This window comes from Crocodylus porosus, unplaced genomic scaffold (genome assembly GCF_001723895.1).
Source record: "Crocodylus porosus isolate Cpor-Errol unplaced genomic scaffold, CroPor_comp1, whole genome shotgun sequence".
NCBI classification, from domain to species: Eukaryota; Metazoa; Chordata; order Crocodylia; family Crocodylidae; genus Crocodylus; species Crocodylus porosus.
In genome coordinates, this window is record NW_017728947.1 from 54039076 (window position 1) to 54055616 (window position 16541).

Here is a 16541-nt window from a genome sequence, read left to right on the forward strand (position 1 = left end):
ACCCCCACACCCCCACCCCTACTTACCAGCATGGAGTCCAGGTCCATCTCCCTGAGGCAGCAAGCAGGGACTGCCCAAATCACCAAAGCTCTCCAAATCTTTTCTGAATCAATCCAGAGAGCTTCAAATCAATTTGGACCTTTTAATTGATTCCCTGATTCAGTTTGGATTCAGACACTCAGCCACACAATGAGGCTGAATCTCCTCTGAATCTAATCAGCACCCAAAGCTTTGCAAAGCCCTACATTGCACCTCTTCCCCACCCCTGCCTCAGAGGGAACAACACATTCCTGGAGCTGCAGGAGATGCAAAGGCACACTGAGGAACAAGGGGCTGAAATGTGTCAGGGGGCTTCAAAGCTGATATGGGGAATGAAATATGTCAATAATTGCTGGGCAGGGAATAGGCAGATGTGACAGGAAAGAACTGATATTGAGGTTGAGGGTTAAGGTTAGAGTCTGAATGATGATTTGGGCTCTGGCAATATTGAACTCCATTGGTTCAGAAGTAAACTTGGCCTGATTTAGCTAATTCATACTGCAGAACATTAGCCACTGGCTACTCACAACCACATTTTTTCATTAGGTTATTTTCCATTAATAAAGGTCACCTTCCAAATAGCAGATCCGGGACTCTGGGAACTTCTTCACCAGCCTCCCCATGTAGAACTCACTGTCAAAATTTTCTGAGCGAATGAAGGCTCCATATTTTGGGAAACCCACCTCATAAGGTGAGAACTCCACCCATTCTATAAAAGGATTGACACAAAAGATGTTTATTATAATGCACAGAGCATGGAGAAAGGGAATGCCACTTACATCACTGGATATAGTAAGTCATAAAAGAAAATATGGTATTCTCAGCTGCTCTAGGCTAACTATAGCTTATAACCCAAATTACATACCCACATCTATAAAAACAGAGAGAAGCTGCTGCACACGGAGAATGAACTGACTTTTTCAGTTTTTTCAGAACAAAGTTGGGAGATCCATTGTTGAAGCCTTATGCATTAACCTGAATTAAACTAGACTCTCAGGTCAAGGTTTTCAAAAAATTGGACCTCAGAATTACTCCAAAGCCCAGATTTAGTTTCTAGAAATAAATAGCCTACCCTTTCACCTGTATCTCTAGAAATAGCAATGCACTGTCATCAAAGACATATTCATCTAACTCAAAATTATTAATCTTCCCAGCACCCCAGTGAAGTCAGGAAGCCCTATTCCCATTTTTGAGATGTGCCACTGAGGCATGAGGTAGACAAGGGCAGACCCAAACTATTTGCTATGAGATAAAACGAGACAGCTGTGTGTCAGCTGCTCTGTGGTAACTGCCTGTGTACGTGCTCTTATACTGTCATAGAAGAAAATTAAACAGAGATATTTCAGCTCCCAATAAATGAGGAATAAGGTACCAGGATTTCACTTCAGGAAGCAGGGTCAGGGTGAACAACAGCAACATTCACCACCTGAGCTCCAAAGCCATGGAAAAGCAGGGGGCTCTGGCTACAACACACCCCCTCCCTCCACCACCACCACCACCGACTTGGTGAGCTATAAGCTCCAGCAGGAGCCCATATTAACTAGGCAGTAGGGTTGTGCGAAGCTTCAGTCCTTGATTCAATTTGGCAGAGATCTGGGCTGATTCAGTGGCCGAATCTCCAAATCCAAATCAAATCAGAGGTCACTTAATCTCTCCGAATCAAATCAGAACCCTCCAAATTGATTCAGGAAGATTAGGAAAGATTCAGAGATTCGGACATAGACACAGCTTTAAATGTTTTTTCTACATACCTCTCGGTAGCAGGAGCTCATGAACGCTGCGATGCTGGGGTGCATGGAGCATCCCACAGAAGCACGAGGGGCTTCCCAGCAGACCCCGAAGTGGACCAGAAGCACTTCCGGTCTACTTCCGGGTCCACTAGGCTCCCTGCCCCCCCTACCTCTCCGGCTTGGCGACTGGTGCCTCCTGGGTCTAACAGGGCCACCTAGGATCCCCCTGTGGCCAATTGCTGAGCCAGAGGATGTGGGGAGACCACCCAGGGAGCTCCCCAGCAAACCCAGAAGTGGACCGGAAGTACTTCTAGTCTACTTCCAGGTTCACCGGCAAGCACGTGGAGGGCCCCCGCACACTCCTGTTGGACGATCCATGCGCCCCGGCTTTGCAGTGATTACAAGCCGCACCTGCTACATAGAAAAAACTTTTAAAGTTGTGTCTATGTCCGAATCACTGATTCTCCAAATCTGCATTGAATCTTCAGATTCGGATTTGGCTGAATCAAATCAGGAACAGTGATCTGAATCACTGTCCCTGATTTGGGCTGAATCTGAATCGAATAGGGCCTGCTTCGCATACCCCTAGTAGGCAGTGAACTCAGAGCTCATTGCACATACACAGTGCAGCCAAAGTGACAGGAGAGCATCACCTGTCTTGCCCTGTTCCTGGATTCACTATTGTCTGAGTCCACAAGCAAGGGTCCTGCCAATTACATTATCTGTTAGAGCAGTGGTGCTCAAGCTTTTGGCCCTGAAGGCCAGATGAGTAGCGTGGGGCCAATCTATGAGCCAGATGGAGCCGTGAATGCCAGGAGTGGGCCCTGTGCAGCTTCAGCTGGCTCCCCCAAGCTGGGATTGAGCTGCACTCTGACTGGGATCACACCCTGGGTCCTTGCTCTGTCATCACATGCAGGGATTTTGCCCAGACAGCCCATGCGACACCCACCCACCCTACATGCCAGGATTGGGCCCTAGGATCCTGCATCTTTCCTGCCCAGTCCTATGCACCAGGATCAGGCCCTAGGGCCTGGCAGCATACCCCTTGTCCCCACAGGCCAGGATCAGACCCCAAGCACCCAGCCCTGCCCCAGCCCAGCCTCGTGTACCAGGATCAGGTGCCCAATCTAGCATGTAGGACCCAGGGTTCCTCATAAATCTGGAAATTTGGCAGCTGGGGGTGGTGCCACCAAATTTTTGGACCCACAGGGAGCCCTGCAGGCCAAATAACACCACCCCAGGAGCTGGAGCTGGCCTACTGGCTGGGGATTACAGACCCCTGAATTAGAGTATCCTTCCTATCATCCTCAATAGTAATAAGCACACAACAGCTAGAGACACATCATCTTTCTGCACTCCAGTGAGTAAGCCCACCTTAGTTACAGTTTAGCAGGAATTTTTTTATTTATTTTTTTGCCAAAATCTGTTCAAGTTCCTCTGCTTCATAGAAGCAGATGTCTTCCCTCAGCCAGAGAAGGAGGTAAGTGTTTGAAGTCTTACCTCTAAACTTAAAAGTGCTGACTTCATCTTTAACATTGAGGGCTACATAGAAAGGCAGGGGGTTCTGACCCTGATCCACAGCCTGACGCTCATCTGTGAGTTTATGCTTATTTGGCTAACCGAAAAAACAGAAATGACAAAATAAACTATCTGAAATCCAGTTACATGAAGGTGCTGACAGAACATACCTAAATAATCACAGAAAACAAACGTGTTAATACCTGAAAAGAGAAACCTGTTAGACACATTTTCAGAAGCAGCTTCTAAACTTTTGTGCCTGTGCCTTCTGCATAGCTATACTTTCAAATGCACCTAAGTGACTCAAGCAATCAGGGCTCATGGTAGAGGTGAGATCTTTCATTAAGCCAACAAGATTTTTGCACAAAAAAAAAAGTATTTAATTGCAAGCTTTCAGGCACGAACACCCTTCATCAGGCATCAGAGAAAAGATTGTAAAAGTCCTCCTGGGTAGAAATGACTTAGGCATCTCAGCTCTATTGGCCTTTAAGGAGGCTTAGGCCAAGATTTAAAGAATAAATAGTGATTTCTGTTCCTCAGAGTTTTAGTGCCCGATTGAGACATCTGTATAAGGTGACTGCTCAGCACTTTCTGAGAACCTAATTATTTAAGATGCCTCAGGCACCAAAGCTCATTAGAAGCTCCCAAAAATCTTGATGTTAGGCTCCTAAGTCACTTTTGAAAATAGGACTGAGCCTTTTAAGTCACTTAGACATCCCAGTGAACTTTATTCACCTACAATGTGGAGCATTTGCATTTTGGGATCCTAGGTTTGTGTCCATACATAAAATACAATTGAAGACCCAAAATAAAAAAAAAGGATTTTCCTTAGATATGAAATAACGCACTGGCTCTCAAACTTTCTGGGACTGCATACAGTACTCTTTCTTAAGGTTGTTATGCTGCTGTGTATTGTTATGAGTCCATGTTGTGGATTAGAAAAAAGTAACACTTTATGTCACTGTAACCTCCCCAGTGGCTTAAGAGATAATATAGAATATTCTTCATTTTCTTGTCTTCCCTGTTCTCCATATATACTTCTCCTTTCCCTTCTTCTGCTTGCTCATTCCCTCCTTCTGCATATCCATCAGTTTACAGCATCCCCCTAGGACTATATATCCTTGTGTTTGAGAAAGATTGACATAGTTGGAAAATACTCATAGAAGAATTGTACATACCTCATCATGTAAAAACATTTCCTGAATAAGTGCCCACAGTGCAGTAAAAGAAGAGAATAACCCCTCTTTTACCCTTTCAATCAACTCCTTGTGATAATAATTCAGGCGCTCTATGGATATAATATTTAGCTTGCATTTTGTCACTTGTTTCTTTATTTCTTTTAATGGCCCTTCCAGAGTTTTCTCTGACCAGTTGCTATTTCCATACAGATCTGTCATGGTCCTGAAGAATAGAGATGAAAGGTTAACAAAACAATAATCCATGGGGTTTGTTTTTTATTTATATATATATATATATATATATATATATATCTCAAGTGGCAGGTGAAAATATAAAATGGATGCGCTTGATCTGCAGTATTCAGATATAGGTCCAGTCTGCCCCAAGATGTTTGGAGGTATTTGGATCTGCAGGCTTGGTTTGGTTCTTATCTTATCCATTTACGTTCCTATTTTATAGAGGGGGAAGCACAGGTGCAGAGTGGTGAAGCCTATGCCATTAAATCAATGGGGATTTTATACTGACTTCAGTGGGATTAGGATTTAGGTGTTAATGTAAAAACATGAGTACCAGAGACATAACACAGCAGCCGGGCACATAGGGCAGCATCAACTTCTGGTTCCCAGTGCTGCTGGTACAACCACAGCAGCTGATGCTACTTTTCTGTACCCCTGCAAAAATCACACCCCCTCCTGCCCCCAGAACTGCTGCCCTAGTTGCCTCACCTTAGTTACACTACTGAGGAGTGCCATACTGGGTCAGACCAATGGTCCATCTTGCCCAGTATCTTGTCTCTGAGAGTGGCAATACTGGGTGCTTTAGAGGGAGAGCATATGAACAGGGTACATCTAGAGTAGGGGTGCTCAACCCCTGGCCTCCAGGGCCGTTCTGGCCCCAAAATCATGTCATCCAATCCACAGGGTTCCCCACAAGTCCTTGGGAAGACCCATGGGCCTGTGTATTAGAGCACACAGGGCAGTGCAGGACCCCATCCTGGTGCGTAGGGCCACACGGGGTGACATAGGGCACTGGAGCCAAACCCTGGCATGTACAGCTGGACAGAGGCAACGCAACCTATTCCCAGCACATGTGGCTGGGCACAAGTGACACAGGGCCCCTAGCCTAGTCCCCATTCATGGGGGCAATGTGGGGCCCAGTCCTGGTGCCTGGGGGCCAGCCAAGACTGGAGTGTGGGCCTGATCCTGGCTCACAGGGTCTGATCCAGACCACAGATTGGCCCTGTGCTCCTCATCTGGCCCACAGGGCTAAAAGATTGAATCCGACTTATCTTGAGTGATCTATTTCCTGGTATACCCTTGTTGGCCTCCACTGGCTTTGGTTTAGAGATGCCAGAAGATATTTCCACCCACCTCTGCTCTGACCGTTAATGTTCAGGGTATTCCACTTAAAATGTTCCTCTCTCTGTTTATGGGAATCCTTCAGTTTCATTAGTTGAACACCAAATTTCCTATCATCAGGAAATTAAAAAAAAAAGGTACCCAACTATATGTAAATATTTTTATTACAGATGAAAATACAGGCAACCCCCACTTAATGCTGTTTTGTTTAGCACTAATTCACTGTAATGCTCATTTTAAATTCATACCTGATTCCACTTAGCACTCAGCAAGTTTCATTATAATGCTCCCAGGCATCGAGCAGAGAGCATACCCTAGTGCCACAGTGCATCAGTGGTGTGCAGCCTCATTGTGCAATTTAGCTCGCCTGTGCTCAGGCCAGGCACAGTGGGGCTATGGCTCATGCTATGACTTGCACTGAGGGAGCCCTAGATGCTGCACCCCACTCCCACCGCCTGGAGTGACCGTGACTGTGGTCATGACCACCACCATTCAACATGGAGAGGACCAACAGCATAGCCTCTGCAACCTGGGCTTGAGCGGGTGGCAACACATGGTATCCATGTATCCACCTTGAAGTAAAATTTATCTAGCTCATGTTGCCCCAGTTTGCTTATGAGGTCAGGTAAGACTTTATAAAAAGGCTTATTAAAGTCCAAGTATTCTATGTCCACTGCCTTCCCCTTAATCCCCACAACAAATTACTTTTTCAAAGACGATCAAGTTGTTTTGGCATGATTTGTTCTCAATAAATCCATGCTGGCTGTTCATAATAAGCTTTTCATAGATTTCATTGACATTAGGGGCTGGAAGGGGCCTCGAAAGATCATTGAGTCCAGCCCCCCTGCCATAGGCAGGAAATGTGCAGGAAATGTGCTGTCAAATAATCCCAGAAAGATAAGCATTCAAACGCCTTTTGAATGAGTTCAGAGTAGGTGTTTACATCACCTCTGGAGGGAGTCTGTTACAGAACCTGAACACTCAGACTGTAAAGAAGTTTTTCCTTATGTCCAGTTTAAATTGGCCTTCCAGAAGTTTGTGGTGTTAGACCTTATTATCCCTTGGGGAGCTCTGGTGAAACAATGTTCTCCCAGATCCTGATGCACACCCATTATATACTTATAGGTTGCTACCAAGTTCCCCCTGAGCCTGTGCTTCTCCAGGCTAAAGAGTCCTATGTCCCTCAGCCTCCTCTCATAAGGTTTGATCTCTTGGCCTTTGATCATGCAGGTGGCTCTCATTTGGACTCTCTCAAGCTTATTCACATCCCTCCTGAAGTGGGGGGCCCAAAACTGGATGCAGTACTCCAGCTGAGACCTCACTAAGGCCGAGTAAAGTGGCAGGATGATGTCCCTGGTTTTCCTCCTCCAGATGCTCACAATCTGACTTCTTTATAATTTGCTCCAGCAATTTTGTGGGTATCGAAGTCAGACTGACCAGTGTATAATCCCCCAGGTCCTCCTTTTAGCCTTTTTTAAAGAGAGGCACTATGTTGGCCCTTTGTCAGGATTCTGGAACTTCACCTGCTTCCCAGAACTTTATGGCTAGGGACAGACATTCAAAAAGCCTGAGCCTGAATTGATTCAATCTTTGCAGGTTAGTCTAACCAGGCTAGGATAAATCTGTTTGTAACTGCACAGACATCCCAGAAATGCAGGCACATGCCTGCAGGGGCTCAGGCTACAAGCCAGGAGGTAGTACAGCAGCCCTCCCTTCTCTTCTATAGTGATGAGCTGGGGGGGAGGGGTTCAGCCAGGCCCCAGCAGGACATTCTAGTTATGGAGGGGTTCCCTCCCTTAATAACAGAGCATTTATCAGTTCTGTTATCAGCATATAAGAAAACAACAGCTTCTCTCATTGGTTTAAGCTCTTCTTAAACAATTGTTCCAAAGAAGGAATGGAGGGACATTACCAGATGACCTGTTGATTAGCTCCTAAAGCCCTAAGTGGCACTGTCCTGTCTGCCTTGTCTCCCACAGCATGGACCATAGCCAGCATGTGGTCTGCTGCCTAACACTGAGAGGTGTCTGTGTAAGGCAGAGGGGAGGGGTGATGCCTGCTTAGCAGAGAGTGGAGAGGGGAGCGGGGGAGCAGGGGGAAGACAGGCAGATGCCTATAATCTCTGCTGGAGCTGCAGCCAGGGAACAGAGGGGAAGGGCTAGCTCTGCTATGGAGCAGAGAGCCCTACCCAGCCCAGAGAGGATGTCAGGATGCTGGGGGAGTCTGGTTAAACTTAAAACAACAAGCAGTCTGGGACAGACATTGCATAAACCATTTTGACTTAAATCAGTTCAGTCTGATGCTACATTCAACCAGGTTTATCTCAAACCAGTTTCACACATTTTCAAACTGGTTTGTATGCACTGAACATCTTTTTCTGTTACAGGCTTAAACCAGTTTCTGATCACTTAAACTAGTTTATGTGTAATGTCTGTCCCTAGCCTATAAATATTATTCCCAATGACTCCAAGATTCCTTCTGCAGTTTCTTTCAATGCCCTGGGATGAAGTTCATCAGGCTCTGCACACTTAAATTCATTCAAACTCATCAAAAGCTCTCTGATATTCTCTTTCATTATCATAACCCAAAACTTTTCCCCTTTCTTGCCTACATAATTTTTGTTAGCAGTTTATTGTGTCTTGTTTGTGTGAAGCCTGAGGCAACATAGCTGCCTTTTTGCATCTTCTTTAAGTTGCTCACCCTAGCTATCTAGTAGCGAACCCACAGCTTCCTAAGACTTTCTTTCCTGACCAACATATTTAAAGACCTTGCCATTAATTTCCTTTGCTACGTGTTACTTATTTTTTATCTTTGCTTCCCTGATTTTGTCCTTGCAAGTTCTTGAGGTTACTTGATATGCTTCCTTAGTGATTTGAACTTCCTTCCATTGCCTATATGTATTATTTAGTTTGAGGCTTTCACAAAGCTTTTTGTGAAGCCACATTAGCCTTCTGCCATTCTTCTTGTTTTTCTATCATGCTTGAATAGCTTATTCTTGAGCTTCCAGTACTTAGAAACCGTCAGCCCCACTAGGATGCCTTATTCTTCAGTCTGTCTCCCCATAGTACCTAACCTGGAATGTCCCTGAGGCAATTAAAATCTGCCCTCTTGAAATCCAGCATCTTTTGCTGACCTCATGTTTTCCCCATCTTAGAATCATGAATCCAATCATGTCATAATCATTGCCACCCAAGTTTCGCATCACTTTCACATCCTCAACTAATTCTTATCTACTGGTCTGAACAGGATCCAAGAAAAATATCTAGGGGGTATTTCTGACAAAGGAAAATTTCTGACAATGAAAATGCATAGCAAATGCAATTGAAAGCAAATTGTTCTGATAATACAGACATTTCTGGTAATACCTGACAATACAAAATCTACTATAATTTAATTTGAAACCAATTGTCTACTGGAAGTATTCCTGTACAAGACAGTGAATTTTAACTTTTTCAAATATATCGTTTGGCTCCCCTGCTAAAACTCTGGAGTAAGTCTAAGCAACACATCTATTTAAAACAGGGTCTCAGCTGGGAATATGCAAAAAATACTAGGGAGGAGCAGATACCATCTTGCTGTTGAGCAGAACTTCTGTGTCAATAGATTTTAAGTTTTTCTAGAATTATTTTCATTCTTGTAGAAGGACAGTGGTAAAAAGGAAATAAAACTGTGAGATTTAGCAATCCCAAATGGAATTTATTTTAAATAACTAATTCCAATGGGTTTTAGCAGTTAACTAGAGTAATTCATTAACAATGAGATATGCATTTCTGCACCACCCACCTGGCCCACGGGGCCAAAAGTTTGAACACCACTGCACATAGCCATTCATTCTAGTAATATAACAAAAAAAAAATCCTAAAGCATTCTTAGCCTCACCATGTGGAGCCAGATGTCCCAGTGATATAAGTTGTGCAGTTCAAAAGATTCAGCTTTTGGAGAGATGAAAGGTGGCCATACATAGAAGTCATCGCTCTGAGGCCTCCACCTGACGTCATAACAGCAATCACTGGAACCTGTTAAAATAAGGAAGCACTATCCTTAAAAAAATGTAGCCACCTGTCTACACAGAAAAGTCCAACCCCGTGTCCCATCAGTAGATTTTACTGCAGAACACTTAAATTAAGTCAGTTTCTAGCCAATCTTTAGAAGTATAGTTTCATCCAATGGTGCCCAACATTTTTGTGCCATGGGTTAGGTGGGTAGTGCCCAGGTTGTCCACAGATCAGATCCGGCTGTTGGACCCAATCCGGCATGCAGAGCAGGCACAGTGAGGGCCTATTATGGCACAAGGGGTGCAGCAACAACCCACATCCATTCTGACCATACCAGGAGTGGCAAGCCCAGTGATCCAGCTGCACACGAAGTGTGGTCCACCCAACCCCAATTCAGCCATGCTGGGAGGGCCTGGATCCCGCTGCATGGCAAAGGCCCAGCCAGACCTTGCCTTTGGCTGCCTAGCAATGACTTGGCTCAGCTAGGCTAGACATGATCATGTGGCAGTGGCCCAGACTGGGCCCTTAGCCAGCTGTATGGGACTTGAAAACTAGGCAGTGGGGTAGGGATGGCAGTGTTAATTGACATCACTTCCCCACCACCAAATTTCTTGACCCACGGGGAAGCCTGCAAGCCAGGTGCCATGGCTCCATGTGCTGGATTTGGTCTGTGGGCCAGGGGTTGAGCATTGCTGGTCTCATCCATTTAAAATAGTGACAAGTGACCTTAAGAAAACGTTCATGGAAGTCCTTCATTTGAGCTAAATTGTAAAAAAAAAACCAAAAACCCTCAACACTTTTAAAATTCCTTTCCTCCCCTGATCTGCTACCGGTGAAACTACAAAGATTTATATCAGATCAGAATCTGACTCTCAGTGGCCGTATCTACATGAGATGCAGACTACGCAGTTGTTACTGTGCAGCGATTTCATACTTGTATAAACTAGTACTAAATGACTGCAGTAACCAGTTACCGTGGAGTCGCACCAAAAATTGCTGTTTTGTGATGCTAGCTGCGCAGTAGCGTGTGACTACTGCCCAGTAGCATTGTATCATGCTTCCTGCCACGCAATGCTACTGCGCAGTAGTCACGGGCTACTGAGCAGTCAGGGTCTCATATAGATGCAGCAAGTGTCAGTCAGGTAAACTGGAATAAATCAAATGATGAATGGATTCAAATATGTCATAATCTACTCACTGCTATTAACTGAAACATTATTAAACAAAATGATTTATGAAATATCCTAGTAGAAATACAGCAAGGAAGGGAAGTATTAAATTCAAAATACATCTGGGGGAACAAGTATCATTTAGATAATGGTACTGCTCCTCTCCTATGGAGCATTTTGACTTTTTGGTTAAAAATGAGAAATGGAGAAATTTTATCTGAAAACCCAAATTTTGAGTGTGAGCTGCAACAGGACAGTCCCACAGGTGCTCAAGTTCAGATGCTCCATCTCTTTTATGGACCATGTTCTCTGGCCAAGCTGCATTTTCTGTGAAGCTACAGGGTCTCATCTCTTGCTGAGCCACCACACTGCACATAATGGCCAACGCTTTGACCCTGATACGTCCTTGGAGATGTATGTCTGGCTTGGGAGCTCTACCCACTGAAGAGACTGGGGATAGGAAGTACTACAGAAGCATTACTGGAATGAACCCTTCTACTTCCAGACTTTTTTGGTTTCAGTTGTAGAGTTTGGTTCTTCAGCATAAATCAAAATGTTCTGCAGGAGGCTGAAATTTATTGTATGAAAAAGGAAAGAAAAAGAGGTTTAGTCAAATACCCAGTATTGGATAAAACGATTTGGACCCACCCTAATATAACCCCAAGACAGCTATTTCTAACTACAACCCAGAGTCCACATTTCCAACTTTCTTTTTCCCATGGCAGTTTGGCAAGTTTCCGTTCTATTCCAGTTCCACTGAATTCAAAATATTTGTCTGCAACATATAAGGACGAAAGGGGAGAGTTTGCAGGGAACTGCACAGATCCATCCTCACAACATTTGAAACATAGTTTCCCTTCTAATAGCCCCATCCTTAGTCACTTGTTCAGACCTCATGCTCATGTAGATCTTCCTTCAGCTGGAGAACCTTTTTCAGGGCATTAGCAACCACCTTCTTTCTTTTGTGCAGGAATTCTTGCTCATCGGCACAAAGATCATACCCTAACCGCACATCCAGATTTTCTGAGCTGGAACATACAAAAGGACATGCAATCACACAGGCACAGTGTCAACCTTCAGAATTGATATGAATTTAGTTTCATCAGCTGTGGTTTGTCAAACTCCATAAAGAATCATGATTCACCCTTGCAGTTTACAGAGGCAAACCCAGACCCACATCTTTGGAGTAAACAACTGAACATGTTTCTTCATAAACAGCTTACTGTTTCTGCTTGGTCTTAGGAACCTTGCCATTTTTCTCAACAGAAAGTCCAGTGTCTGCTGAGGACAGGTAAAGTGGAAAGATAAAAGTATGTTCACATCTTTAATTATTTTTGTCAGCTAAATCTCTTCTATTTCATCTGTGACATGCCTTTTCTGAGATAGGGTGACCAGAACATAAAACAGCATTCCATGTGAGGTTGTACCATTGCTCTGTATAACGGTGTTATATTTTTTGTACTTTTTAAATTATTTATACACACTAACATTTCAGCTGCTCTAATTTATGGTCCTTTTTACTGACTTCACTGGCACTCAATTGCTATTTTCTGAAGAGCACCTCTTTGACTCAAATAAACTCTTGAATCTTGACATTTCAATCATATCCACCTCCCTCCCTTACATTCCTGTTTTTGTAACTGTTACGTTAGGTATCCTCCATGAGGAATCTAAGGAGTTTCATAGCTTCCCTTTTGACTAGATGCCTCCTCATTGTTTGAAACTGCCTTTTCTAAATGTTAGCATCATGAAGCTAAATTTGTTATAATTTACCTCAAATATGTATAGTAATATTTTGATGGCTCTTACGTAACGGCAGATTCTAGTCGCGGTGTGTGTATGATTTAGAACGAGATCAAGAATATCGTGCTTTAGAATTAGCCATTCCAAAAAAGCAACAAAACATTTTGTAGAGAAAGTACATCTTCTTACCAGTCATTCACTTGCAGATGCAACTTCAGCTCTGTCTTCTGAAAGCAAATAATTTCAGTATGATTCAGACAGTTAAGAAATGAGCAACGGTGCTTCTCAGAGGCAAGTCATTTTTCTGCCCCTCACTCCAAGTGCTTTCTGGTGTGAGTGACTTCCCTCTTTCCTAGCTCTGTTTTTGGACAGGGACAGTGAAAGGACAGCAAATAAGGATCCTCACTATGGATCCCCAAATGGGCTGATGAAGCAGAAAGTCTACCTGGGTCACAGTACCACATTTCCTCGTAAACCAAGGCACATGGTCCTCAAGGAAGGAAGGGGTCCTACCAGTTTTCTAACACTGGAAAAGAGGAGAAATAAATTACCAGGTCCCTCCAAAAGGTTGCTAAAGATAAAAATAGAGAGCCCAAGAGCTATCAAAGAGGCAAAAAATGAGGGTTTTAGGAGGAGGGGGATCCAGAAAAGGTAAGAAAAAATAACAATTTTCTCTTCTCCCTGGCAGAAAAACTAGTAACGATTAACTTCTACCCTCCCTATGTTTACCATCAGCCTTCTGTGAGGGCTGGAAAAAAGAGAATGGTAGCTGTTAGCAGATTAAGAGATGACTGGATAAGCTATCTTTCAGCTCTCCCTAGTGTAGTAGAAGGCAAGGTAGATTTACATGTTGTAGACTAAGCAAAGTGTTTGTGCGGGTGCATGTGTGTGTGTGTGTGTGTGTGTGTGTGTGTGTGTACACTAATCAAAATAAATACATATGAAGTGAGCTATAGCTTAGGGTTCAGAGGAGGGCCACCCACTTGGTGAGAAGGCAGTGGGACAGGCCCTACAAGCAGAGACTGAAGGACCTGAACCTGTTCAGCCTCAGCAAGAGGAGAATGAGGGGGGACCTGGTGGCTGCCTACAAACTCATCAGGAGAGATCAACAGCAAATAGGGAGAGCCCTTTTCTCCCTAGCACCACCTGGGGTGACAAGGAACAATGGTAATAAGCTAATGGAGAATAGGTTTAGGTTCGAGATCAAGAGGCAATATTTTACAGTTAGGGTGGCCAAAATCTGGAACCAACTTCCCAGGGAAGTGGTCCTCGCCCCTACCTTGGGCAAATTCAAGAGGAGGATGTACGATCACCTGTCTGGGGTCTTGTGAACGCAGCATTCATTCCTGCCTGTGGCAGGGGGTCAGGCTAGATGATCTGTTCAGGTCCCTCCTGACCCTAGCTACTATGAAACTATGAAAGCCTGTAAGATATCTATGTATCTATAGATAGATATAGATATGGATATAGACTTGCACCTTGTAGACTAACCAAAGTAGATAGATATGCCTGATGAGGTCAGCATCTGAAGAAGCAAACTACAGCTCATGAAAGCTTGCTATATATATCATTTAGCTTGATATATATATATAGCTTGATTTTTTTATTTAGCTCAGGCAGGGTAGCTGCAACTTTCTCTTTCCTGGGGTTGGGTGGGTGGTGAGCAGAAGCGAGTGGACAAAACATGCTCCTCAGCTGCAGCCCTGGGAGTGACATGGAAGTGGCATGGACATGCCTTTAGTGTCCCAGTGCTGAATGTTGAGATCAATAAATCTCACTAAAGACAAAATACTCTTCAAGCATCTGCAAGACGCTGATAATTTAACTGCTGTATTCCAGTTTTCTTCCCACCCCACCCAACCGGCAGAAAATGAAGAGATAAAACCTGCTATTAAGAATTTCAGCACTGGCAGCCAGAAGACTGATAAGATGTATTGACAGCCAGAAAACATCTTCATAAAAGCCAAAGATGAAAGAAGCAGAGCTGGCTGGAAAAACTGAATCAGGATAGAAAGTCCAAGCCACAAAGGTTTGCATGAGAAGAAGTTTCAGAAAATTCCATTTTGGACAAAACAAAGGGAAGTTTTTTCAGCTTCTCTGTGCTCTGCTGAGAAGACTCTTAGCAAGATCACTTTCTCCCTGCAAGAAAACATTTGTCTGAAAATTGAAATTTTCCCATAGAAAATGTCAAATTTGCAAAAGCTACTCCAATGGAAAATTTCAGACAAACTCAAATGCTAAAAGATTTTTGATGGTCATAGTATCTAATAGTCATTCTACTATGTAAATTAAGCTGCACTTTATCTATGCTCACCTTAGTTAAAGTCATTGTAAATCATGAAACACTTACATCTTCTAAGAGCATGCCAACTGTCATTTTCTGTCCAACAGGAAGTAACTTCAGTGGGACTGTTAACGAGTCACGTGAATTGTCTTCCTTTTTTTCCTTATCTGAAATTTTCTGGGGAATATAATAATTAATTGTTTTATCTAGATACAACAAACATTTAAAAGTGTTTGAAAATATAAACAGCGTTGTTTCAATGTAAATTAATAAGAGTGATAGATACGTGAGAAGGAATTGTGGCTATTACCTGGAGTCTGGCTTTTAGTATGGGCTCCCAACGCTTTATGCAGTGGAAGTGGAAAGTATCTACATCTGTGGTGGTTTTCTGTGTTCCTTCATATGACGCATGCACCGTAAGCACTACATTTTTATTCTCTAGAAGAAATGGATTTGCATGAAGAACATTACCATTATTCAGGTAAAACATCCAACAAAGTAAACTAACTTCCTTCTGTGTGGTCTACATGCTTCACAACACACCATGTGCTGCCATGTTGACAGGTCTCTCAAGACACAGGCAACCAGAGAAGTGTTCACCAGCAGGTATTCTTATGCCAATGTATCTTGAATTTCTTTTTCTTGCTTTCCCACTGTACACTTGAGCACTCCCAACATGAGCATCCTATCACATTTTTGCTCACCCAACAAAGATGGGTGCCAACATGATAGCTTTAAGGAAAAAGGACACTGTTAACAGGTAAAACAATGTGCTCATCCTGCAAAAAAAAAAAGCCAATAGCATACTGAGCTGTGTTTACAGGTGTGTGATTTGCAAGTCAAGGAAACTGATTCTTCTGCTCTATCTGGCACTGGTGAGGCCTCACTGGGAGTACTGTACCCAGTTGTGGGCCCCACACTTCAAGAAAGACATGGACAAATTAAAGAGAGTCCAGTAGAGAGAAACAAAATAGATTAGAGGTCTAGGAAACATGACTGTATTAGGAAAGGCTGAAAGAACTGGGATTATTTAGTCTGGAGAAGAGAAGAAGGAAGGGGAATTTGATCACAGTCTTTAAATACCTTAGTGTATACAGGGAATCATGATAGACTATTCTCTGTGGAAACAGAGGACAGGACAAGGAACAATGGCCTTAAGTTGCAGCAAGGGTAATTTAGGATAGCTATTAGGAAGAAGTTTCTCATTCTGAGGGTGGTTAAGCATTGGAACAGACTACCCAGAGAGATTGGAATCTCTAACCTTTGTAGTTTTAAAAAATGGATTAGACAAATACTTGTCTAGGATGGTTTTAGTCGCGGATGATCATGCCTTGAGCAGGGAAATGCACTAGATTACCTCCTTCCAGCCCCTTTGATTCTATATTTCATCAGTCACACGGGATGCCCCTGCCTGCTATGGGACAGGGAAATCTGGGTGAGGGGAATCCCCTACCCTCCATCAATGCTGACCTCGTGAAGGAACACCTTGAGAAGCTGGATACCTTCAAGTCAGCTGGCCCTGACAA

At 43.6% G+C, this 16541-nt stretch overlaps 1 protein-coding gene across 1 annotated transcript in view; it reads right to left on the bottom strand.

Moving 5' to 3' along the window:
- LOC109321069 (cytosolic phospholipase A2 beta-like) overlaps positions 1–16541 on the bottom strand; it is a 52563-nt gene that overhangs the window by 23164 nt on the left and 12858 nt on the right. The window contains exons 8-15 of the mRNA XM_019551373.1: positions 15326–15453; positions 15082–15192; positions 12921–12958; positions 11881–12016; positions 9704–9840; positions 4466–4688; positions 3270–3384; positions 611–748 (exon numbers count right to left, since the gene is read on the bottom strand). Of these exons, the coding sequence (XP_019406918.1) occupies positions 611–748; positions 3270–3384; positions 4466–4688; positions 9704–9840; positions 11881–12016; positions 12921–12958; positions 15082–15192; positions 15326–15453 (1026 nt within the window). The remainder of the gene's footprint in view (positions 1–610; positions 749–3269; positions 3385–4465; positions 4689–9703; positions 9841–11880; positions 12017–12920; positions 12959–15081; positions 15193–15325; positions 15454–16541) is intronic.